The 25,241-nt window shown below is 60.0% G+C and overlaps 2 protein-coding genes across 12 annotated transcripts in view; one reads left to right on the top strand and one right to left on the bottom strand.

Moving 5' to 3' along the window:
- The window catches only part of LIMS2 (LIM zinc finger domain containing 2), a 44,055-nt gene that overhangs the window by 1,335 nt on the left and 17,479 nt on the right, over positions 1 to 25,241 (bottom strand). For 5 of the 10 annotated variants that reach the window (XM_015109810.3, XM_077956308.1, XM_028830450.2 and 2 more), the window contains 8 exon segments: positions 17,637 to 17,796; positions 15,078 to 15,144; positions 14,668 to 14,788; positions 3,031 to 3,180; positions 2,156 to 2,306; positions 1,011 to 1,103; positions 415 to 463; positions 215 to 290 (listed from right to left, as the gene is read on the bottom strand). In XM_015109810.3, the coding sequence (XP_014965296.2) occupies positions 215 to 290; positions 415 to 463; positions 1,011 to 1,103; positions 2,156 to 2,306; positions 3,031 to 3,180; positions 14,668 to 14,788; positions 15,078 to 15,144; positions 17,637 to 17,792 (863 nt within the window). In that variant the 5' untranslated portion in view covers positions 17,793 to 17,796. 10 annotated transcript variants of the gene reach the window in all.
- Positions 6,402 to 16,425, top strand: GPR17 (G protein-coupled receptor 17). 2 transcript variants are annotated; one of them, NM_001266107.1, is given in 2 exon segments: positions 6,402 to 6,590; positions 10,956 to 12,881. In NM_001266107.1, a coding segment is annotated over 1 exon segment (1,020 nt). In that variant the 5' UTR covers positions 6,402 to 6,590; positions 10,956 to 10,987; the 3' UTR covers positions 12,008 to 12,881.

Genomic DNA, 25,241 nt, shown 5'->3' with positions numbered 1-25,241 from the left:
GCAGGTGTGTTGGAGGCACGAGTGTTCCTCCTCTCACTGTGCCCTGGGGTCCCTGGACCTGCCCCCATCTCACTGGGCGGTATGGGGCCGGGATGCCCCTTGTCCCCACCATATCCCCAGGCCAGACCCAGCTGGTGTGCAGGAGGCTGCTAAGAGGAAGGACCCGCAGGAGCCCCCTCCACCCTGAGCCCCATCCCACGATCACAGGACTCACTTCAGGGTGAGCTTGCTGTTGCAGGTGGAGCAGGAGAAGCAACTCACACACCAGGCCTTGTTGAGGGCCGACACCACTGTGAGGGAAGCATGTGACTCAGCAGGGCTGGCTAGGCTGCCACAGGCGCAGCTGGGCTCACAGCTGCAGCACCCAGGCCCCAGGAGAGCAGGTGGGGTGGGGGAGGGAACACAGGGCCTCACCATCGCCTTCAATCACATGGCTGCAGTTGTAGCAGACGTCCCCGAAGAGCTGTGGGCCGAGCAGGCAGTCACACCCTAGCCCAGGGCCATCATGCAGCGGGCCTGGCCCTCCAACACGGCCCCTCTCAGGCATCTCCCAGGCCCTGCTTCCCAGAGCCCAGCTGCAAGACTGGGTTGAGGGCACTGCAACCCATTAGAACCACCCCCTGCCCCGGGAAGGACAACCAGCTGGGACATTGCTCCCCAGAAGGCCCCTTTCCTCTGGCTGCTGCTGTCCTGCAAGGAGGTGGGCCCAGGTGGTGACCGTGTCCCATCAGCCCCCCGCCTTCTGTACGAGAGCAAGGGAGGGAGGGGGTTGCTGGCACTGTCAGCCCCGTGTGCCCAGGACCTCACACCAGCCCCAGAACATTCTTCAGAGGAAGACACTGAGGCTGAGAGAGCTGCTTGGGTCTCGAGACCCCAGGGCTGAGGGTGCAGGCCTGGGCTCAGCACCTGGTAGAGCTCCTGAGGGGGTGCCCACAGTCTCCCCTGCTCACGGCAGCTCTCCTGGCCACCCCTCCCGATCCGCGTCCCTGAGGGCTCTGCGCCGGGCTCACCTGGTTGTAGTGAGTCTCACAGTAGGCCAGGCCCTTCTTCTCATAGTGCCGGTGCCCCAGAAATGGCTTCTCACACTTGGCGCAGACAAAGTGCTGCGAGGACAGAGGGCGGGCCGGGCGGCATCAGGGCTAGAGCGGTGACCCCAAGGGACAGTGGTGACCCGGGGACAGCAGTGACCCCAGGAGCCAGTGGTGACTCCAGGGGACAGCAGTGGCCCCAGGAGGCGGCAGTGACAGAAGGGGACAGGAAGCAGAGTCTGGGCAGGTGGAGGCCCTTCAGGATTCACACTGCGCAGAGAGGGCTGACACCTCTGTGAACGCCCTGGGGTCAGCAGACCCCACCCCTCCTCTAAGAGACCGATGGGAACCTTGCTAGTCACCATCCCCTCCCAGTCTGGCCTCCCCCAGGAGGAAGTCAGAAAGCAGCCTCAGCCCCAGGAGTCAGGTACCAGCCCCATGCTGTGGCATGGTGGGCCCTCGCTGGCAGAGGCGGCCCAGCCTGTCCACGTGGGGCCTCTGCAGGCACCCCCTGCAAGCCTGGGGTCACTGAGCAGCACCTTGCATTCCCCCAGGGATCTGCTTGTGAGGATGAGGGCTGGGGGCTGGGGCCTGCATCAGGGCAGGACGGCATGGCCTCCCACCCCAGCTGCCACCCAACACAGCTTCTGGACACAGCGCTGGCCAGGTCATCAGGGAAGGTGGTGGGCTCACCGATCCCAGTGTACCCATGAGAACATGAGAGCCCACCACCCAGCGGGGGCACTCCAGGTGGCGCAGTGCCCACACCTGAGGAACTCTTCCACTCCGTGTCTGCACAGGCTGTCCACATAGTGGGTTCTGTCAACCACAACCCCCAGAGCACCCTGGGCAAACTGCCCCCAGGGTTTTCTCCTGACCTTGGAGTCTCTTAGAATGCCAGCAGGGGGAAGAGGAGAGGTGGGCACAGCTACCTAACCATGCGTGTGCACTCGGGTCTCCTGGCTCCCGTGGGCAGGCTGGTGTCCCCGGCTGAGCACAGCGAGGGGCAGTGCCCCAAAGGAAGGGCCTCGCCGGGAGCCAGCCACGCAGCCTGGGCTCTGCTCTCACCGTGACCCTGAGCTGGGGCACCCCCAACCTGAGGCCACGTGCCCGCCAGCCTGGCTCACCTCCACGTGCCACTGCTTGCCCAGCGCGTTGACCACTCGGCCCTCAATGGGCCGGCGGCAGGCACCGCAGATGGGGACGCCCATCTTGTCATGGCAGGGCAGGCAGTAGAGCTCGCCCTTCAGCTCACGGGCCTCAGCCGTCAGCTCCTTCCTGGAAGACAGTGTGCAGCCCCCAGGTGCCGCCCGTGCCCTTCTGCAGGGTCATGCCAGCAGCGCCGCCACCCCGGGGCGCGGCTCCCCGAGGGGCCCATTCTGTGCCTGCAGAGCCGAGGCGGCAGCTCCCTCTGATCTCCGGGCTCTGTGCAGACTTCCTGTGCCCCAGACAGGCCCTGGAGCACACACTTCCCGCACAGCCCAGAAGAGTGGCCTGTGTTCCGCACCCAGGCCTCTGAGAAGCAGGTCTGTTCTCCGGCCCCCTCCTCCTCCAAACCCCACCGGGTGTCTGGACAGGCACGGAGAGGACTGGAGTGGACGGTGGGGGTGGGTGAGGACGGGCGGAGGGGCTGCCTGTGCAACTCCTGTCTCTAACACCAGCGCCAAGCCCACTCCCGGTCTCTTGCCTGCCCCCCTAGCCCTCGGGTCCCTTCTGCTGCTCCACCTCAACTCTCGCCTGCAGTCTAGGGCCAGCCCACCTGCCTCCTGAGTCTCAAGTGCCCCCCGAACAGAGCCCTGGAGAGAGAAGCTTCCTGCCATGGCTGCTTCCCGGCCCCTGGCCCACTTCTGCCCTGCGGCCCCCCTCCCGGGACCCCTCTCTCTGCCCAACCTGCTCACCTCTCCCACCTCAACACTTCCCCAGGTGGAGGCCCCACCGCCCTGACCCTGGGCCCGCCCTGGCTCCCCGCCGCCCGCACTGCAGGGCCGGGCCGTGCACCTACCCACAGTGCGTGCAGTTGAAGTGGTCAGGGTGGTAGGCGTCGCTCCTGAACATGAGGGGCTGCTCGTCGATGACCAGGTGGCACCGCTGGCAGATGTACTTGCCCAGGCCCTTGGCCTTCTCACGGTTGTGGCAAGGCCTGCAGAGATGCCTGCGGGAGGCAGGGGCATTAGGGGCAGACCCCCCACTCCCACACAGCCCGGCCCCCTCCTGGAGAAGAGAGCCCAGACCCCCTGCCACTTCGCTGAGCAGCTGGGGGCTTCAAAGGGGCTCAGCCCAGGGTACAGAAAAGCAGGCTGCCCAGTCACAAGGCCACAAGAGTGTCCTGGAAATGCGACCCACGCTCAGCAGGGAAGACGCCAGGACGCCCGAGTTCACTGCCTCTGGATCATATTTTTCCTCTTTCTACTTTCTCTAAGCCTAGGGCATGCTGTGGAATACAGTAGACACTTAATTGATATCTGCTGAAAACACTGTTTTATTTTCCCAATGTATTTAACACACACGAGTTATAGTGTCACTGTGGCCAGCAGAGTGGCCGGTGGGTGTCCCGGGAGGCCCACTCACCCCCTTCCTTCGGGGTTTGCCGGATGAAGAAGGGCCCAAACACGTACAGGCGATTTCTGTCTCCAAAGACAAGCACAGCTATGTCAGACGGAGGTCCCCAAACCCAGGAACTGTCATTACAGAGTCTTTTTGTGAAGGCCTCAGAATAATTTCTGATGCTGCTTGCTGTGTTGGACAACAGCTGTGTTCTCAACGAGGAGACAAATCAGCATGGTTTCTGTTTCCTTGGACCTCAAAGGTGGCAGGAATCTAGATTCAGAGTCCCCAGATAAAGATACACAGAGCCCCCAATCCAACACCCCTAGCCCCCATTCCCACCTGCCACCGAATCTCTCTGGCGCTCCTGCTGCATCCAGGCCTCCCTTCCCAGGCTCCCCAGCCACAGGGGCCCTCTCCACCCCTCACCAGCCTCCACGGCTGCTGACGCCATGTTGGCCCCTCTGACAGGCTGGTCAGGGAGGACACTGAAGAGATCCAATCTCAGACCCAAGATCCCCACCCAGGTTATGGTGGGCAGACCCCAGATGCCAGGGCCGCCCATTCAGCATTCCTCCCTGGACCCCAGGACCTGCTACTGCTGGGTCTGGACTCCATCCTGCACAGGTACTGTCATCTGCCCTGGGGTGTCTCCTCATCAGCTGTGTGCAGGGCAAGGGGCCCAAGCAAAGGCCCAGCCTCCACTTGTTAAGCTGCTGACTGGCTCTCTGTGCCTCCCCGAGACCCTACAGGCCCAGCAGGGGGCAGCAGCTCAGGGTCAGTTGATGGAATGCCGGGGTGAATGAATGATTGTGCAAGAGAGGAAGGGAGCCACGGTGGGCATCATCTCCCCTCCACACTGGCCAGGGCCCTGGCTCTTACGCTCCAGGAATGGGAAGCAGTTGTGGCCTGTGGCTTCAGTCTTCATCACCACAATCCCTGAAGCCCACCCTTGCCCAGACACCTGTGCCCCAGCCCCAACCCCAGGCCACCTCCTCAGCAGGTCTGGGGCTGAGCTGCCCCACCTGGCGCCTGTGGCGGCCAGTCCATGCCCCCTGCAGTGCCTCTGTCCCAGACTCGGCCCCATGACGACACTCCACATGCTGGTGACTCCTCCAGAGCATCAGGACAACACTCAACCCGCGACGAATTACTTCTGTTTCAAAGATACAGAAATCAGCTCAATGCCTGAAAACTCCATCGCCACGGTCAATGCCCTTGAAGCCATCGACAGTGACCACCCCAATAACAGAAGCTCTGTGAGCCCAGAAATGCCCTGCTGAGGGTGGTTAGCTTCAAGCCACCACCTTTCCAACCAGCCTGGGCCAATTCTTCCAGACGGCCGCCTGCAGGCACAACAGGAAAGGGACGTGCGCACTGGCTCAGACAGCTCAACCTGCGCCCTGGCTCAGACACCTCAACCTGCGCCCTGGCTCAGACACCTCAACCTGCGCCCTGGCTCAGACACCTCAACCTGCGCCCTGGCTCAGACACCTCGCACCCGGCTGGCTCAGACACCTCAACCTGCGCCCTGGCTCAGACACCTCAACCTGCGCCCTGGCTCAGACACCTCGCACCCAGCTGGCTCAGACACCTCAACCTGCGCCCTGGCTCAGACACCTCGCACCCAGCTGGCTCAGACACCTCTACCTGCGCACTGGCCCAGACACCTCGCACCCGGCTGGCTCTCAGGCCAGACAGACTGGGAAGCCCATCTCTCTCGTAGGAAGTCCAGATGGGAAACAGCTTCTCGACAGACCACATCACAGCACCAGATCTAACGGTGACCTTCAGAATTATTTTTCAGATTGAATTAGGATCGAATCTAAGAATTCTAAATTCAAAATGCAGCAGAAAAACAAAACACACACACACGAAGCCTAAGTTCTGGAGGGACACGCCCTTGGGTTCAAATCCTGGCTCTGTCGCTTCCTACTGTTGGCTGATGGGTGAGTTTCTTCATGTGCTTGAGCCTCAGTTTCCTTGTCTGTGAAATGGGGCAATAATCCCAGCTGCACGGGGTGATGCAAAGAGACAAATTTAAGATACGGCCCCCGAAATGCTAGCCACATACATACAGTTTTCAATGTTTAAACAACAAAATGTAAAGTCTTTTGAAACCAGGAAAGGCGATTTGGCTTCCCATGTTGCTGGATGTATCATTTTTAGAAAGACAGAAACGAACTTTGTTCACTCAGTCTCAGAGGCGGCCGCCGGCAGCACTCAAAGGCACCCCAGCCGGGAGCCAGGCCAGGGAGGAGCCCCGTGGCCAGCTTTCGGATTCACGGGCTCCCGTGCCGAAGGGGAGCTGCACCGGCGGGCACCCGGCCTCTGAGCTGAGCCGCATCCCCACGGGCAGGACAGCGCCCCATTATGAGGCTCCTGCAGCTGTGCCTCGCTCCAGATAAAGGCCATGATTTATTCGGCATGCCCAAATGGGGCCTCATTATACGGGGCAGGACACAAGGACCCTACAGCAAGTGTCCTCAAAGAGTCGCCTCTCACTCAGTGAGCAATCCTCCTCGGACTCCCACCCTCCGATCACAGGCCCCCTCCGCTGTCTGCGGGCGCAGGCCTGAGAGCGCCGCCTGTTGCCATGGCAGCCGGCCCCTCCCTGCCCCCCATCAGTAGGAAATCATCCCCTTCTGAAACGTCCTGTTGTGTCCCTCAGCTCCAGCCTAAGCCCCCCAGCCAGCCCCCGCCTGCTCTGAGTCTGAGACAGTCACACACTCAGCCTCTGTGGCCAAGCTGGGGGCGGGGGGCACGGGCTAGGGACACACTAGAATATTCACGCTCTGGTGGCAGCAGCCGCAGCCAGAGGAGCGGCCGCCACACAAGGAACCCCTCAGGAATGAAGCAGCCTTTCAGGGCCAGAGGGGCTGTGGTCTCCCTTCTTCCCTTAAATAGCCAGCGTTCCACCCACAGCGGCACAGAGCCCTCTGCCACCGACACCCACGGGCGGAGATCACCTGCTGCCCCACAGACCCCTGCCCCTTCCTCCTGGACCAGCGGCTAGAGGTAAGGGGCAGGCCGGGTGCGGCGGGCTGGGAGCCCAGGACTAAGCAGAGGAAACACTCAGCGGGGAACCCTGCCCAGGGAGACGGGCAGCAGCCTGTCTCGTGCCATGTCTTTGGTGATGGTCTGACCTGTGCATTGAAGGCTGACCCATCTGAATTCACAGCAGCCCACAAAGCGGTGTTTTGTCCCGCTGATGGGGGCTTGCAGAGGGGAAGTGGCTTGCCCGCAGTCCAGGCTGCAATGGCAGCACCCCTGCCCCTAACCATGAGACAGCCTTGACCCATACGGGAGCCAGATGCCTGGGAGAGGGTTCAGGCCAGGGATGGACTGGCACTAGTGCAAAGGTAACTGCCACCACCTGGCCATGGCAGCTGCTACCACAGGCCCTCCCTGAGGCCACGCGTGCCCACCCGCCACCTCCACAGAGGCCTGAGACCTGTCCTAGACGCTCAGCTCACCCACAGCCATGGGACCCAACTCTGCCCAGGCCCTGGCCCGTTCCACGCCCCTTCCTCTTAGGAACACCCGCTCAGTGGCCATCTGAGCAGTGAGCCGTGAGGAACCAGTGAGTCTAGGCTGAAGTTCGTTTCTAAAGGGCAATGGAGAGTGAAACAGGGCCCATCTCAGACCAAGCTGCAGCAACCAGTATCAGAACTCCTCAAACGAGGGACAGAAAGGGAGGAGAAACCTCAGCAAACCTGAAACGAACCAGGAAGCGGTTTAAGATGGAGTGAGTCTCAGTCCCAGAGAGGGCGAGGTGGACGCCCTTCGGCCGGGGCAGGAAGCGGAGGGCAGTGCCCAGGCTGAGACTCCAGGGCTGGAGGCAGGAGGCACCACAGGCCCACCTAGTGCCATGAGATATGCTAGCCCTGCTGTCACTCAGGGCCCCAAGCCCAGTAACACTCTGTTGTCACTGTCTTGAAACTCTTCCTTTTTGAGCAAGGGGCTGCACATTCTCATTCCACACGCGGGCCCCTAAAATTAGGGAGTGGTCCCAGGGCCGGGAGGAGGTGCTGAGCCTGGGAGACAACTCCATGGCAAGCTCTGAGACCGAGTCACACTCCTGCCCTGGCCGAGGCGCCCTGGCAGTCTCCAGAGGCAAGGCAGTCCCCTGGGGGACCAGGGTTTCCCTGGTCTTACTTCCAGCTCCAGGGCCAATGTCCCCTGGTCAAGTGACCTAGGGCAAGTTAGCAGACACTCAGCCTTGATTCCCTAATCTGTAAAATGGGGCTAAAACTGGTTTGAGCCAGCACAGGCAGGCCCCCACCATGCCAGGCAGAGTGGTCAGTCGTACCTATGAGCTGCTCTCTCCTGGGGCCAGGTGATACCTGCACAGTGGGGCACAGTACAGGCCCGAGGGACAGTCTAGGGTGGTGGGCACCCACCTTGGCCCCTTCCCACCCCCAGGTTCTAACAAGGATCCCTCACTCACTGAGCCCTCTCTCCTCTTCCAGTCTCCAGGGCCTCCCCGCACACACCTTGCTCCTCTCCTGCCAACCTGAAAACAGCACACCTGTGTGCCCCTCCCATCTACCATGGGCTGTCCTCTCTGCCTGCCCGTGCACCTGCCCTGGAGCCCTGTTCCTCCAGTCTCTGGGTCCTCACCCCCAGCACGTGCAACACGACACCCTCAAAGTCACAGCCCCCCCACCCCCGCCATCCCATGGCACCTGCTCCCTGTCCTCCCCTGCCTCACAGGCCCTGTCAAGGGCTGTGTCCCTCCCTCCTTTTACCTCTCCTCCACAGCCCCCTTCAGAGCCCTCAGCCCTTCCCCAGGGCTCCAGCCAAGCCTGTCTCCCTCTCCCGAGGATCACTCACCCCGCCTTCGGCCCTCAGCTCTCCGCCCGCACCGCACTGTGGTTTTTGCAGTCCTAGGGAAAGTGCCAGCCGAGACCATCCAGCCCAAGTCAGAGGACTGTGAAACCTGGATTCCTGGGGAATGGGATCCCCGTGAGGAACTCCACATGGGACTAAGAACAGACCCTGTTCCTGGAAGTGGCAGGAAACCATCTCTGGTGTTAGAACTTCAGGCATCTTCAAACACTCTGAAGCCAGGGGAATCTTTTCAGGTAGGGGAACCTGCCTAGAGAGATAGCTAAAAGGTAATATTATTAGGCAGTTGCCCTCCCCTTTGCTTGAGGACATTGATGGCCAGGTGCTTGGGCCAGCCCTCACGCTCCATGTGAGGGCCACAGCAGCTGGCCGCTCGCTCTCCTGAGGAAGGGTACGGCCTGCCCTTCCCTAGGGCTAGGGCCACCACCGTGCATGCTTCTCCTCTATGTGAGGATGGCTCCAGCCTCCTCCTCGAGCAGCTGCTGTGCCCGTGAACAGTCATCATGCCCTCTCTGCCCCATGCCACCAGCATCCTGAGACAGCCCTGTGGAGTAAGAGGAGAGGGGCTGGGCGCAGTGACTCATGCCTGTAATCCAAACAGTTTGGGAGGCCAAGGAGGGAGGATCACTTGAACCCAGGAGTTTGAGACCAGCCTGGGCAACATGGCAAAACCCCATCTCTACCAAAAAATACAAAAATTAGCCAGGCGTGGTGGTGTGTGCCTGTAGTTCCAGCTACTCAGGAGGCTGAGGTGGGAGGATCACTTGAGCCCTGGGGGTTGAGGCTGCAGTGAGTTGATTGCACCACTGCACTCCAGCCTGGGTGACAGAGTGAGACCCTGAAAAAAAAAAAAAGAAGAAAGAAAAGGAAGGAAGGAAGGGAGGGAGGGAGAGAGGGAGGGAGGGAGGAAGGCAGGAAGGGAGGGAAGGAAGGGAGGGAAGGAAGGAAGGAAGGGAAGGAAGGAAGGGAAGGAAGGAAGGAAGGAAGGAGGGAAGGAGGCAGAGAGGGAAACAGGCAGGGAGAAATGTGCAGAGTGAATTTGCTGCAGGTAGGTCTCCAGCTGCTTGGTGCAGAGCCAGGCTTGCCCAGGATAAGGACCCTGCCAGGTCTGTGGCTCCTGCCTCCTCCCCTCCTGCTGCCATCCTGCAATGGGCGCAGACGGGATGCCAGCTTCTCTTCTGCAAACCCCTCTCCAGCCTCTGCTTCAGCCTGGCTGTGCAGGGTGGGGACTGTGGGTACTGGGAAGCCGGGTGCCCAGAGGAACCCCAGAAGCTGTGCCATCATCAGCATCCACCTGGCCAAAGCCTGCTGGTGACCCCAATTCAAAGGCAGGCCAGGCCCGCTGTCCTGCCCTGGATCCGGGCTGCTCTGGCCCCACCACCTGCCCACACCCCCACTCGCAGGCCTAGGTTGGAGAGGCAGGGTGTTTGAACCCTCACTCTCCTTCCTGAATCTTCCGAGTTGACTAAAAGCAAAACAGGAGTGGGTTTCTCTGTCTGCGGGGGGTGGGGAGCACCCTATCCAGACTCAGGGTTCGCCAAATGGACATGACTTGTTACCTAGGCCTGTCACGGGGCTCTGCACTTGGCCTTCGAACGTGGGCAAGCCAGGGGGCCTCCAGGCCTCTCTGGGGCTGCAGATCTGACCTGGACAGCCTTGGCCAGTGTCTCTGACTCGGGGTAAAATGGGTCTTCCCCTCCTGGAGGAGATGCTGCCCCCTGGTGGTGCATCTACTCTGGGAGGGAAAATACTCCCAGCTGGCCTGATGCCCAGGCACAGGCTTCTCCTAAACACAGGTCTCCCCACCTGTCAGGATGTCCAAACGGAGTTGGTGGGCTGGCTCCAGACAGCCCCCAAGAGAGACGCTGAAACTCTCAGGCGGGTAAAAAGAGCAGACCTCTGACCTCCCAGGGCACAGTCCTTGCTGCCATCCTGGGGCATCCTCCTGCGAGTCAGGTGCCGGGGAAGCCATGGTCAGAGGCCAGCAGGGGAAGCAGAAAGTAGAGACGCCCCGGCCAGTGCACCTGTGGGCAGGCGGGTCAGGGAGGGTCCAGGCACTCAGGATGAGCAGAACCCACCTGCCAAGGCTGGGGCTGCGGAGGAGCTAGAATCGCAGAGACACACTGCCCCCACCCCTCACCACCCCTGACGCTCAGACATCACACTTCAGGGGCAGAACAGAAAACCCAGAGCCTCACCCAGGCAGGGCTCACATCCCATTCCCCGTCCTGGTGCTGACCCCGTCCTCCCAGCTCTGAGGAGTCTCAGATCTCCCGGGTGGCAGGGGTGCAGCTGCATAGTGGCGAAATTCCAAGCCCTGGTTCTGCGTTTGCCTTGTGCTGAAGTTCAGCATGCCTCTGACGCTCACGCACCCCAAATGGACAAGGAGGTCCCCTCAGCAGCCCCGTGGGCAGTGCTGAGCTTGGAAGTGGGAGGTTCTGAAGGCATCGGAGGCCTGACTTCTGGACTTCGGAGAGCGTGAAGCTGCCCGGGTCGCAAGCTCATTGTGAACTGTTCGCTTGTTTCCTCCAGGCTCATACCCGGGCTCTGACTCCAGCCAAAGCATGAATGGCCTTGAAGTGACCCCCCCAGGTCTGATCACCAACTTCTCCCTGGCCACGGCAGAGCAATGTGGCCAGGAGACGCCACTGGAGAACATGCTGTTCGCCTCCTTCTACCTCCTGGATTTTATCCTGGCTTTCGTTGGCAATACCCTGGCTCTGTGGCTTTTCATCCGAGACCACAAGTCCGGGACCCCGGCCAACGTGTTCCTGATGCATCTGGCGGTGGCCGACTTGTCGTGCGTGCTGGTCCTGCCCACCCGCCTGGTCTACCACTTCTCTGGGAACCACTGGCCGTTTGGAGAAATCGCGTGCCGTCTCACCGGCTTCCTCTTCTACCTCAACATGTACGCCAGCATCTACTTCCTCACCTGCATCAGCGCCGACCGCTTCCTGGCCATCGTGCACCCGGTCAAGTCCCTCAAGCTCCGCAGGCCCCTCTACGCACACCTGGCCTGTGCCTTCCTGTGGGTGGTGGTGGCCGTGGCCATGGCCCCGCTGCTGGTGAGCCAGCAGACCGTGCAGACCAACCACACAGTGGTGTGCCTGCAGCTGTACCGGGAGAAGGCCTCCCACCACGCCCTGGTGTCCCTGGCCGTGGCCTTCACCTTCCCGTTCGTCACCACGGTCACCTGCTACCTGCTGATCATCCGCAGCCTGCGGCAGGGCCTGCGTGTGGAGAAGCGCCTCAAGAGCAAGGCGGTGCGCATGATCGCCATCGTGCTGGCCATCTTCCTGGTCTGCTTCGTGCCCTACCACGTCAACCGCTCCGTCTACGTGCTGCACTACCGCAGCGGTGGGACCTCCTGTGCCACCCAGCGCGTCCTGGCCCTGGGAAACCGCATCACCTCCTGCCTCACCAGCCTCAACGGGGCGCTCGACCCCATCATGTATTTCTTTGTGGCTGAGAAGTTCCGCCACGCCCTGTGTAACTTGCTCTGTGGCAAAAGGCTCAAGGGCCCGCCTCCCAGCTTCGAAGGGAAAACCAACGAAAGCTCGCTGAGTGCCAAGTCAGAGTTGTGAGCAGGGGGCGCTGTCCAGGCCGAGCACAGACTGTTTAGGACTCAGCAGACTCAGCAGGAGGCATCTGCCGTTTCCCCAGCCACCTCCCCAACAGGCAACCTGAAATCTCAGCAGATGCCCACCGTTTCTCTAGACCGCCTCGTCTCAACCCCTGAAAAGGGAGAACTGACGAAGGGGATCCATCGGCCACCCCTCTGCAGGGGCTTGTGATGCTTACAAAGGCTCCTAGACACTCAACGACTTCATCCGTGGCAGGGAGAGAAGAGGCCGGAAGAACAACCCCTGAACAATGGACGCCTTTCTTTCCCACTAGGCTCCCAGCCTCCTTCCTGCTACAGAATCGCTCAGCAACCAGGCTCTGCAGAAAGACCCGGAAGGCAGGCTGCAAACGACCCAGAAGAGGGACCTGGGAGTCCTGGCGGGGGCGGGGAGGGAGTCTCAATATTCCTTTGCGGTGCAAGGTACCCTGAGTCCGCTCTGCGGTGCCTCTGCCAGACACTGCCTGAGTTGAAGGGACACAGGCCACACATTTCAGGCTGGTTGCCAGGGGACCTCAGCACTCACGGCCTGCAGGGACTGAGCACAGCTCTGGATTCTGGATCTCTCCTGCTGTAACCCCACGCACAGGCCTGCAACCCCCAGAGCTCTTTGGCAGGCTCCCAGTCCCGGACAAGCATGTCCTGTGTAGTCATGGGAGCTCAGGTCAGGCCAGGGCTGCGCTGCGCACCTGCCTCCCACTGACCCAGACCCCCTTCCTCCAGAGAGGCCTCTCTCTGCCTGAGCTATTTCCCTTGCTCGCGTGCAGATATTTCCCTAACATGTCCTTTGTATTTCTTTGTACAGACCATAAACACAACCGTAGCTTTAAGACTACACAGGTTATCGTGTTTGGTCAACATGAAGCGTTTCCCAGAACTTCTCTCTTTGACCCAGGAATGGCAAAGTGGTGGCACAGCGGCAGAGGCAGCCTCCTGGGCTCTTGCTGGGGCTCTGGCAGTTCACAGCACATCTGCCCAGATTCTGAAGTCTGCACTGTGGGGCTGGGAGGACCGAGCAGGGGCCGTCATTCCTCACCCTAGCTGCCGCCCTGCCCCATCCTTACGGCAATGTGCTTCTATGGCACGTCTGACTTTCCAAAACACTTCCAGCATCTTTCAGATTTCCCCAACCAGCCATTGGGGCAGTGGCCCTGTGCAAAGCTTGCCTCAGGAAGGAGACTGGGCTCGCTCCACACACCGTCGGCGACATTGCTGGTCAGCACGAGCCCCTGGTGCTGTCCCTCGGCCCCTGCACTGCACCGTCTGCCCCCTCAGCCCTTCATTTAGACAACCTGCTCAATGCCAGGCACCGCCCAGCTCCGAGGACAGCGGGCTGGACACCGGGCACCAGGCCATGTGCCTCTCTCGTGGGCCGCACGTGGACAAGAGCTTGGTAGTGTTGGGGAAGCATCTCAGAGGAGCTGGGGGAGGGAGCAGAGTGCCCGGACAGAGGGGGTGTGGCAGGGAGGCATGGCTGGGGCCTCTGGAGGGCGGCGCTGCCTCTCACTGACATGGGGCACATGCAGAGGCAGCCTTGGTGGTTGGTGGAAGAGAATCCCAAACTGCTTGTGCCCCACTGCGTTTGGGATGCCTGGTGGACACCAGGTGAAGGTGGCATGCGGGCAGCTGAAGACAGTGAGAGAGAGGCCCGAAGTGGAGCCCAGAATTGTCCAGACACACGTGCCATTTAGGGCTCTAGGATTCTGTCTGCAAGGGCAGCCATGAGGGCCAGGCACGGAGTCCCAGACGACCCCCCATGGAGAGACCGGGAGGAAGGTGGCTCAGAGGAGGGAGTGAGCAGGTGCCGCTGTGGGGCGGGGTGGGGGGCAGAACCACAGGAACTCAGGGTCCCGGGTGCCAGAAGGGGGGCATTTCTGCACCTCAGCAGCTGTGGTGAGAGCTGCTGAGGGGTCAAGAGGAGGTGTGGGTCCCTGGGCAGATGAGACCAGGGTAGCACACACAAGGGGAGGCAGGTGTGCTGGGAGAGGCTGGGGACGAAGGCCAGCCAGTATTTTTAACCCAGCTCCCCAGCCCGGTCCTTCAGAAAGGACAAGAGAGTGGCGTGGAGAAGGGAGCCCTAGAGAAACTGTGGGAACGAACAGGGCTCAGACAGCGGCGGGGCTGCACGGGATCCCAGAGCTAGGGCCAGGGCAGGTGGGAGACAAGGCTGCCTGCTATAGGGACAGTGCTCGGGGAGGGGGAACGAGAGACGAAGGCTTCACAGGAGGTGGGAACTTCTGGAGTACCCATGAGGTCTGTGGCCCTGAATTTAAGAGTAAATGTGGGCATTTCCCTCCGGCCACACTGAGCTGCACAGGTACAGGCAGGGGAAGGTGGACAGGTGGGGTCAGCAGGTGGGATGGCCGGCGGGGTGGGGGACTGTGGGGATTTCTCATGGCTCCCGAGAGGCTGCCAGGAGCATGCCGAGCATGGGGCCCCGCAAACTGGGAGCTGGACTATCTGCCCCGAGGTGAACCGGAGGGAGGGCAGCCACGTCAGTGCAGGCTGCGGCACCGGGACCCTGCTGGGCCCTCAGCAAGTGGGTAGCACACGGGAGGGGTGGGCAGGTGTGCTGGGCAGGGCTGTGGCCCAGTCCCTTCTGGCCTGACGTGGCCACCTCACCTGCCGGCATTCTTCACGAAGCCCAGGTCAGCCAGCTCCACATCGCACAGCTCGCAGCGGAAGCAGCCCGGGTGCCAGTTGTTGTTCATAGCCTTGATGACGCGGCCAATGATGAACTCGCCTGGAAAAGGACAGGTCCCTGCTGGCCAGGGGGCGCGTGCCCGTCCTCTCTTCGGACCCTCCAAAGCCCCGTCCACCTAACACTCCACCTGCTCTCTGCCTGGCCCGTGGGCTCCCTCGTGAGATGGTGGTGCCTGTAGGGGGCCTGAGGGCTGCCGCTCAGAGAGGCAAGGTGGGCAGTTAGGGAAGAGCTAGGCCAGTTCTGTGTGCCCCTTTGAGCCCCCGCCCCCCCACCCCGCCTGCTGCCCACTTCCCAGGCAGCCCAGGATGTGCACTGTCACCGGCCTTACCGCAGGATCCGCAGCACGGAGCAAACAGCATTTGGAAGTCGTGTTCACAGTACTTCCGGCCTTCAAACTGCAAAGGGGTCGCAGAGAGAGGACAAGCACTATCATCCCCACCAGCCGCCCAGGCCCTTGTCGGGTCAGGACCTGACAGCAGGGGATGAGGCACTGAGACAGGCGCATGCCGGGCTGAGGCTGGAGCAGCGGGTCCCAGGCCTGGCCAGCAGAGGACATTGGCCCTTTTGGGATGGTGGGGTGCAAAGGGAGGGGCCCCTGTGGAAGCTGGAAAGGTCGGCAAGGCCACCTGTCCAAGGGCCGCTGGTGTCTACTGAGGATCTGGACCCTGTGGGTCCGGAGAACAGCCTGGGGGCGAGGGCGTTTTATGCCAGGAGGGATGAGATCCAGTTTGAAGTGTAGTGCCACTTGGCCCTATTTCCTATACCTTTCTTTGTGGGAATAGTCCAGCTTCCCCAGAGGCCACGAAGACCCAGGGACAGGAGACAGAAGGAAGGGAAGGCAGGAAGGACCTGGGCACGGGGGAGTGGGGAGAGCTCAGGGCTGCGGCCAGCAGGAGCCGGCGTGCACACCCTCCAGGCGGCAGCTGCCAGCGAGGGCCCCTGTGCTGGCCACAAGTGGGGCCAAAGCGTGCCTCTGCTTTCCTCTCTTTTAACAATTGTATTTTCTATTTTCTAATTTGGTTTTTCCCTGTTCTCTAAAATGAGTGTCTTACTAGACTGAACTGGATATAGCCCTACCCAGGGACCTGTAGTGGCAGGAAGGGCTTAAACTCTTTCAGCAACGAAAATCATCTGGGCACCTACTGTGTGACAGGCTTTGTTCTGGGCACATGGACACCCTCCCAGAGTTTTACCCACCCCCCTGCCGCCTCTACACTTAGCCAGCATTTCTCAGGAGGCTGAAGGCACCATGAGGAATAAACAGCAGCTCCTGCTCTGCCAGGCGGACCACACGCCCCACATCCATCCACCAGCCAATCCCATCAGCTCTACCTCGAAACAGAGCCAGCATCTGAACCCTGGCCACCACCGCCACCACAACCACCAGTGGCGTGCTGGTAAATGTTGAACAGCCAGCTCTCTGGGGCACAGAGGCAGGCCCTGCTGTGGGGCGTTTGCCAATGTCCACGGTGTGAATATTCCCATCATGGCCAACCTCCGGTTGCCGACAGGACATCGATGTGGACTTGAGCGGGGGTGTGCATGGCCACACCAGCACAATGAACGGAAATAACCCCGGCAGCATAGACAATAGTAAAGTGGAACAAAATAATTAGCAAGTGGTATGCTTTGAGTATTTGTTACCTCTGTTTTTAATAAAATTGTATCCCATTGTATGTTTATGTAATTTAATTTTTAAACAAAAACTTTGTTGCATAACCAGTTTGCAAGACTGTTGATGATTTAACAACTGCTCTCATGAGCTGGTGAAGGCCCCTCACTTTCATCTGGGTGACTGTACTAATTCAGCTCCTGGTCCCGCCGGCTTCCCAGCCCAGCCTCTGTTCCGGCCCCACCTTATACCCTCTCCTCAGCGGCCAGAAGCTTCCTTTTTTTTTTCTTTTTTTTTTTAGATGGAGTCTTGCTCTGTCCCCCAGGCTGGAGTGCAATGGCGCAATCTCGGCTCACTGCAACGTCCGCCTCCCAGGTTCAAGCGATTCTCCTGCCTCAGCCTCCTGAGTAGCTGGGATTACAGGCACCTGCCACTATGCCAGGCTAATTTCTTGTATTTTTAGTACAGACAGGGTTTCACCATGTTGGCCAGGCTGGTCTTGAACTCCTGACCTCAGGTGATTCACCCACCTCCGCCTCCCAAAGTGCTGGGATTACAGGCATGAGTCACAGTGCCTGACCAGGGCACCTTTTCAAATGTCAGCAGACAGTGTGACTCCTCTGCTTCACACCCGAGGTGGCTCCTGTCTATGGCTCTGTAGAGGCCCATGGGGCCAAACAAAATCCACCTCCCTGTCCTCAGCGCCTGGCCCTCTTCCTCTCATGCCCTCGGCTTCCATCACACCAGCTTCCCTACTGCTCTCCATACACCCCATGTTCTCCCACCACAGGGTCTGTGCATGTGCTGTGCCCTCTGCCCAGTGCTCTTCCTGCAGAGATGTGTGTGGCTCCCTCCCCTCAGGTCTGCCCAAACCTCACCTTCCCTGAGCACCACCCCACCCCACCCCACTCTGTGAGCCTGACCCCCAGGGCATCAGCACCGGCTGATGGGCCGTGCGGTTGCTGTGCTCACTGTCTGGTCCCCACGGAGGGCAAGCACCACCAGGGCAGGCTCTTCCTGCCCCCAGGGCCTGCCCAGCATCTGCCCAGAGGAGGCTGGTGAAAGGTGGCTCTCCGTTAGCACCCAGAGCATCCGGGGCGCTGTTCACATCTCACAGGTGAAGGATGGGCCCGTGCAGCAGCTCAAGCCTGGCTCTGGGCTGGCTCCAGACCCGGCCCTGTCACCAGTCAGGACCACTGCATGGAGCCCAGCCCACCCACTCCTTGAGGGCAGACTCTGAGCTGGGTCTGAGAAGGCCCTCAATAGTGTCCTCACCTCATAGAAGAGCCCCTCGGGGAAGGGCCGGAAGCACTGGGCACACACGAAGCAGTGCTCATGGTACAGCTCCCCATTGCTGTTGACAATGCGCTCAGCGGGGGCGAAGCGGGCCTGGCAACGCTGGCACACGGCATTGGCCAAGGCGTCCGACATGTTGCTGGGGGCGGGAGACAGAAGGGGTGAGTCAGAGCTGGTCAGGGGCGCGGATGGGGCACATGCAGAGCCCTGTGCCCGACAGACACACCTCATATTAAAAAGTGAAGACGCTCTACGGGGTCAGGAAAATCACTCTAACCCAGGGTCCAGGCTGCTCAGTGCTTGCAGTGCCCACCCCTTGGGGTGTCAGGGGCCCAGTCAACTCCCACTTGGGCCCCTATTACCCCTTCTTCAGGGACCACAGAGTCTCACGCACAAAACACCACCCAGCGCAGGTGAGTGGCTCTGTATTTGCACTCTTACTTAATCCCCGAGGCAATCCTGCAGCTACTATTATTATGGTCTCTTACAGAGGAGGGACCAAAGCCTCAGAGAGATTGAGTAACTTGCCCAAGCTCACAAAACAGAGCAGGGTAAACACTTGAACCCAGACTGCTCAGTCTTCCATGGTTCCATCCTCTGCACCATGAGTTAGTTTCAAACCGACTGCCTCCAATAAACACACAACCACCCAACCACAGAGAAGGCAAGAGGGTAGCTGGGTGCAGTGGCTCAAGCCTGTCATCCAGAGCACTGTGGGAGGCCAAGGTGGGCGGATCCCTTGAGCCCAGGAGTTTGAGACCAGCTGGGCAATATGGCAAGAACCCATCTCTAATAAAAACACACACAAAAAAACAAAAAAATTAGCCAGGTGTGGTGGTGCAAGCCTGTAGTCCCAGCCCCACTCTGAAGGCTGAGGCGGAAGGATGGCTTGAGCCTGGGAGGCTGAGGCTGCGGTGAGCTGTGACCATGGCACTGCACTCCAACCTGGGCGACAGAGCGAGACCCCGTCTCAAAAAAAAAAAAAAAAGGCAAGAGTATGAATCTTTGAGACAAGACGGGAGTGCAGTGAGGGGAGCAAAGCTCATCCATGCTGGGCACTGCCTGTCCCCAGAGTCAGTGGTGGGTTTCCTTCTGGGAAGGGTGAAATGCAAACTACACGGGAAAAGCCCACAGTGAGCCAGGCCCACAGTCATTCCAGCCCCAGGGCCCTTCAGCACGGCCAAGAGGGGTCTTTTAGACTCAAAAACATGGTATGGATGAGTCCTAAACACCCAACTGCCTCTACGGCCTTCAGAGAACCAGATACCCAACGCCTTTTGCTAGGAAGGGAGAACACGGGTTCCATCTCAAGGGTCTCAACTCCCGTGGATTCCTGAAAGGCTGGGCAGAGAGGGATCGTCAGGCTCGCAGGGAAGTGATGCAACCAGCTGGTAATGCTCGCCTGGGTGCAGCTGTGGTGTGGCAGGACGCGAGTGCAGTGCCTTTGGGAACACCTCTCCACCTGCCCTGCCTCCCAGGATGAATCCCACTGCCGCAGCATCATGAGAGAAATGCCTGGTGAGTGAGGCTCCTGTCGGGCTGTTCTGCAGCCTGCGATCTGGGCAGGGCCAGCCTGAAGAGTGCCAGCCACAGAGAAGAGGGGCCTTAGACAGGATGAGCCCAGGGTTGGAGGGCAGGGCTTCACTCAGGGTCTGGGCATGGGCTGTGGGCAGAGGGTCTCACAGGAGGCTGCTGCCATATGGAGATGGACTGGAAACTGGGAAAGGGAACCCAGGCTGATGTCTCTTTCTTCTCGGCTTCGGGACTCATGTGGCGGAGGCTGGCTGGAAGGCCGTTCAGCGAGGCTTTCTGGGCATGCTGGGCTTCCATCCACCTTGGCCTGCCCCCTGGGGTGCTTAGGAGACCAAAGCCACCATGCAAGCCCACATTTAGGCCAGAGGGGCAAGGAAGCAGAGATGGTGGCAACAAGAGTTGGGAAGAACCCAAGAAGAAAGGAGGCCTCGGCACCCAGCGGCTGCTCCTCAGTCCTCCCAGCTCCCTGCTGCTCTTCACAGGGCGGGCCAGGCAGGCCACCAGGGCGGAGCCTGGCCGCCCCAAGCCACCCTCGAGGGCTGGGCTGGGCTTCACTAGGACAGGTTTGGTTTCCTTCCCGGAGAACACTGTGAACATCCTCTCCTGAAACACACACCCAAGGTGACAGGGAGGACGTTCCAGGGCCTGACCATGAGCGAGACCTTGGGCCTCTTAAGAGAAGTCGGAAATCAACAGGAAATCCCATGCCTCCGGGCCTGGAATTCCTCACTCCAAGGACCCAGAAAACGAAGCCAAATTAAGGACTTCCAGCGCCAGCCTTTCAGATTCCGCCTTAAAGCCAGACCTCTAGACCCCAGTGACTGAGCACACACCCCTCGCACCCCTTCCAGGCTCCTGTTCTCTGCCCCAGGGGCTGCTGTTTAGGGCCTGCACCCACAGGCCTGCCTCCTCTGGCTTCCAGGTGGGCTGACCCTACTCCCACGAGCCAGGTGCTGCTGGGACCCGGGCCTCTCCCTGTGGTTACCGGCACTCCTGCACCGCTAGCCCAGCTGCTTCACCACCCTTCCTCCCTCCCCGTTTCATAAACAGACCCTCAGTTAGCACTCCCCAGCTGCCATGCTTCCCACCGAGAGGTGAAGCCGGCTGGGCTTCTGGGTCTGGTGGGGACTTGGAGAACTTCTCTGTCTAGCTAAGGATTGTAAATGCACCAATCAGTGCTCTGTGTCTACCTAAAGGTTTCTAAACACAACCACCAGCACTCAGTAAAAACTGACCACGCTCTGTAAAACGGACCAATCAGCTCTCTGTAAAACGGACCAATCAGCTCTCTGTAAAACAGGCCAATCAGCGCTCTGTAAAACGGACCAATCAGCTCTCTGTAAAACGGACCAATCAGCTCTCTGTAAAACGGACCAATCAGCAGGATGTGGGTGGGGCCAAATAAGGGAATAAAAGCAGGCCACCACAGCCACCAATGTGGCTCCTTCTCCGCCTGGTGGAAGGTTTAGTTCTTTTGCTTTTTGCAATAGGTCATTAGTGCGATCACTCTTTGGATCCCTAATACCACCTTTATGGGCTGTAACACTCACCACAAAGGTCTGCAGATTCACTCCTGAAGCCAGGGAGACCATGAACCCACCGGGAGGAACGAGCAACTCCAGACGCGCCATCTTTAAAAGCTGTAACACTCACTGCCAGGGTCTGTGGCTTCACTCCTTCTGAAGTTAGTAAGACCATGAACCCACCAGAAGGAAGAAACTCCGGACGTATCTGAACATCTGAAGGAACAGACTCCAGACACGCCATCTTTAAAAGCTGTAACACTCACGGCGAGGGTCTGTGGCTTCATTCTTGAAGTCAGCGAGACCAAGAACCCCCCAAAAGGAACCAATTCTGGACACACCACCTGAGCACTAACAGCAGCCTGGCCACACCCTCTCTCCTCTACTTTGCTGCTCATCTTACAGTCGAACCTGGAAACTGGTCCCTAACCAGTTCCCTGGCTGGTTCCCGGACGCCTCCAGTGAGATCGTTGGTGCCTGAGCCCGGCAGGCATTGCACAAAGCCTGGCATAAGCAGGAGGGGTGTGGGGGTTGCCACCTCCCTCCTATGCCCACGGACTGCCCCAGGCCAAGTCACAGGCACCAGAGCCCCTAACAGTAGCTCTGTGAAAGGCTCCGGGGCTGCATCCCCATGACGTCCCACCGAGGAGCACAGAACGTTCCGATCCAAGGGCAAAGACGAACAGACAGAAGCATGCAGAGACAATGGAGATTCAGCACCGTGAGAGTACACGTTTGCTGGCTCCCGCAGGGGAGGAAGAGGCCTGGGCCCACGCGCCCAGCTTTACACCTGATAGCCCCAGCCACCGGCCTGGAACCTCAAGAAAGGTGCTGGCTTCTCCAGGCCTCATTTCCTCTTCTATAAAGAGGTGCACCAGAGAAACAGTAGCCACCTCGAGGAGCCAAAGTGAAGAATGAATGACACCCTCGTGTCCAGCACAGAGCACCAGGCCAGGCGGGCAAAGCGCTGGATAAAAAGAACTGTTGTTTTCCAGCAACTCTGGGAGCCTTCCAGAGTCCCTCTGCACGGCTCAGCCCAGGGGAAGGCCTGCAGGCTGTCTGCGGTCCCTGCGAGAGGGCAAAGGGTCAGAGTTGTGGACATTCCATGTCCTCCTTTGCACATTCCTTCAGGATAGGGAACACAGTCTGCCCAGTTATCCCCCAGGAGACACCACTACCCACCCCCAGCTGGACTACATAGAACATACTGCCCAGGGCATGCCCAACATGGAAGCCAAACCCCAGATCTGGGGTAGAACACACCATTTCGTGCCCCCCCCCCAGCACCCCAGAATGCTCTCAGTCTTGACAGCCAACACAAGCCAATTTATTGCAAGATGTCCCTGAGTCTGGGGTGGGATCAGAGGAGCCTGCTCTGTTCAGGCCTTCGTAAGGGGAGGAGGCTGGTTCCAGATAAGGAGATTGAAGCACAGAGACAGTAACGAGCTGAGGGTCACACAGGATTAGGCTCATGCTCCCCCCATCTCCTCCTGGCATCCCCGATTCCAGATTCTGTTTCTTCAGCAAACCCAGACCTCCTTCCATCCCAGCCTCCCCGATACCTGAGTCTAGGAAGAGAGTGTAAGGATCTGGGAAGAGTCAGGGACCAGCCACAAGGGGTCTGGTCACACCCAAGACAAGCCAGTGTTGCTGAGGTCACGTCAGCCTGAGCAGCAGTCAGGCCAGGGGCGTGTCCTCTATAACCAGGCACACCAGGCTGCAACCCAGGCCCGGACAACCCCTGCCTGTGTGACCTGCGGCAGAGGACTCTGAACCTCAGCTTCCTCATCTATAAAATTGGCCAGGAATAGCTACCTCCAGGGAGGGAGGAAGTGAGGTGAGTCCTGCAAGCGCAGCCCATGCTTTTGTCTTTCATCCAACAAGTCTTCACTGAGCACCCGCACTGATAGGCACTATTCCAGGCGCAGAGGCCTTCGGGGAGGGACCCCACTGCAGCACAGCCCAGGGAGCACCTTCAGTCCCTCAGCACTGCCTGGGCCTCCTCCGTGCCCCGCCTCCACGAAGCCAGCCAGAGGCCAGTGTCAGGAGTCACCTGGCTACATGAGGTCAACAAAAATGTACACAAAGCCAGTCCGCCATGGGGACGCTAAAAATTAACATCCTGCCTTGGGCTGCTATACACAGGATGCAATGACACCATCGGAAACAGACTCCAAATCAGTATGAAACCTGTCCGAAATTAAAGCTTTCTCTGAAGCCCTTGCCATACCTCTTTGCTCTAGGGGCTTTACTTTCAAGTAGGTACACCTGAAACGCCACACTGACAGCAGAGAACTAACAGAGGACATGAATCAGAAGTTCAAAGAAAAACAGTGTGAATAGTCACATGGGTGTGCATGCTCAGGGCTGCCCCAGGTCTGTCATCATCGTGCCGTTCCTGCCTGCCTCTCAGCTGTGGTGTCAGTACTGTGAAAATCACTCTCCAGACCAGCCTTGGGGCCATCAGTGCCCTGGCCACCCACAGCCTGGTGCCACAGTTATGCCGCACGCATCCAGGGCTGTCCAGAGGCCGGCCAGTGAGGATGCCTGCTCCAGCTCTGCCACACTCAGGTGTCTGCGGGTCCCCACCTGAACAGCAGGCTGCACCAGACCTGCCGTGCCAGCACAGGCGGGAGCCCAGCGTGCAGCAGGGACTCCACAGATGGCTGTGCTGCCGGCCTGCAGTTCCTGCCCTCCATTCGGAGCCCTCCTTCCTCCTCTGTTCTCAGCAGAAGATATCTTCGATGGCTCAGTCCTCTAACTGCCCCTCTGGGAGCCTTCCCTGACCACATACGAGGAGCTCAGAGCGGGCTGTGCTTGCCCTGTGTGGCACTGGCCTTCCTCTGCTCCTGGGTCCTCCAGGCCCTCCCCTATGTCTGTTACTTATGCTCCTGGCTCCCTTTCTGACCCTCCAGCCCTTCTGCCCAGCCTTGGCCTCCTCCCCAGGGTCCCCATCTGTCACTTTGATGCCAAGGATCCCAAGCTCACAGCCCTAATGCTCTCTCTCCCCCACTGGCCCCTGGGCTCTGCAAAGGCAACATGTCCAGGAGCTCCTCCTCGTGTCCCTGACCCCAAGAGTGAGGGGAGGTGGCTCCACCACCATCCCCGTGCCCCTCCCAACCTCCCCATCCAGAACCAACTCATCCTCTGAGATGCCCTGAGGACCATCCTCAACTCCACTGCCCCTTCCTCCCAGCCCAAAAGGAGCCTGTCTACACTGGCAGTCCTCCATGGAATGAAGCAGGGCAGGCTTTGGAGTCAGTCTAACCTGGGTTCAAATCACAGCGCCATGTTTGGGGTGGGTGAGTCCAGCAGGTGCCCACTCCGCTCAGAGCCTGTCTGCTCATTTACAAAGTGCAGCATCATCACCCCAGTCTGAAAGCAGTGCTGGGGGCTACGCAGGCCCCGTGCTTTCTAACACAGGTCCCTGGGCACGCCCTGCCAAGAGAGCTGATCACAGGTGACATCCAACCCAGTTAGATAAAGTCGCAGGCGCCCACCCTGTCGCCAGCCCAGGGCCCATCCGACGCCCGGGGAGAGAGCCCATGGTGTCGGAGGGCCCGGCCGGGTTTCCGAGGGAAGGCCTGCCCAGCCGCGGCAGCTTTCCGGCCATTGTCCCCGCCACCTGCCCCGCCCCTGGCCACCTACCCCGCTGCAGGCGTCGGGCTCTGCCGGTGCTGGCGCCGCCGGTACAGCCCCGACGCGGCCAGCGCACCCAGCCGGGCCGCCATGGCGCAGGGCAGCCGCCTCGAGGTCACGGGCGCGGGCCGCCTGGTGCAGGGGCCGAGGGACCACCTCGGAGGGGCGGCGCGGCCGCCTCGGGCCAGACACCGCGACGGGACGGGCGTGTGGGCGCCTCCCCCGCGCTGGTCGCCAGCTCACGTTACACGCTGGGATCTCCAAAGGGCAGCGGAGTCAACTCCAAATAGAAAGCATATTGTTTGCGCCGTGGGGGCAGCTCCTGAAAGCTGAGGCTGGCAGGGTTGGGTCCCCCTGGGAGGGGACTGGTCTGGGAAGGCCCCAGACAGCACTGAGGTGAGGTCCGCAGTGGTGGCAGGACACCCAGGAGGTCTCCAGCTGCCACCTGCCAGGAGGAAAGCCTGTGCCCGTGGACACACTGAGGAGGGCAGAGTCAGCGGAGGAGGACGGGGAGGACCTGGCGCCTTTAGGATCCCTGCCATCGGTTAAGAAACCGAGGACCGGAGCCGCACAGTTCCACATTCTGCTTTGCTCCCTTCTCTGAGAGCCTCTGCCACAATCATCACCCTGGAGCACCCAGACCAGGGCAGAGCCGATCATCTGGATCTGGCCAACAAATGGTCAGGCACCCCAAAAGAGGTTTAGAGAAAAGGCAATCCTCCAGCTTCCAGGGGAACAGACGCAGAGGGACCTGGTGGAAACCACCAGGAAGGCAGCATGTCCCCCGCATTTGTACCCAGAGAGACTGGCAAAGCTCCTTGTGATTCATAAGCACCCACGGTCGGCATCCAAACTGTGGCCAAGGTGACCCTGGTCAGCAATACAATAA

Source organism: Macaca mulatta, chromosome 12, assembly GCF_049350105.2.
Source record: "Macaca mulatta isolate MMU2019108-1 chromosome 12, T2T-MMU8v2.0, whole genome shotgun sequence".
In the NCBI taxonomy this organism is placed as follows: Eukaryota; Metazoa; Chordata; class Mammalia; order Primates; family Cercopithecidae; genus Macaca; species Macaca mulatta.
Note: the sequence above shows the minus strand (reverse complement) of the source record. Positions and strands in the feature narration are given on the sequence as shown.

Excerpts from the sequence above, each read along its gene's own strand:
- GPR17 (XM_015109815.3), top strand. The coding sequence starts at position 10,988 with ATGAATGGCCTTGAAGTGACCCCCCCAGGTCTGATCACCAACTTCTCC.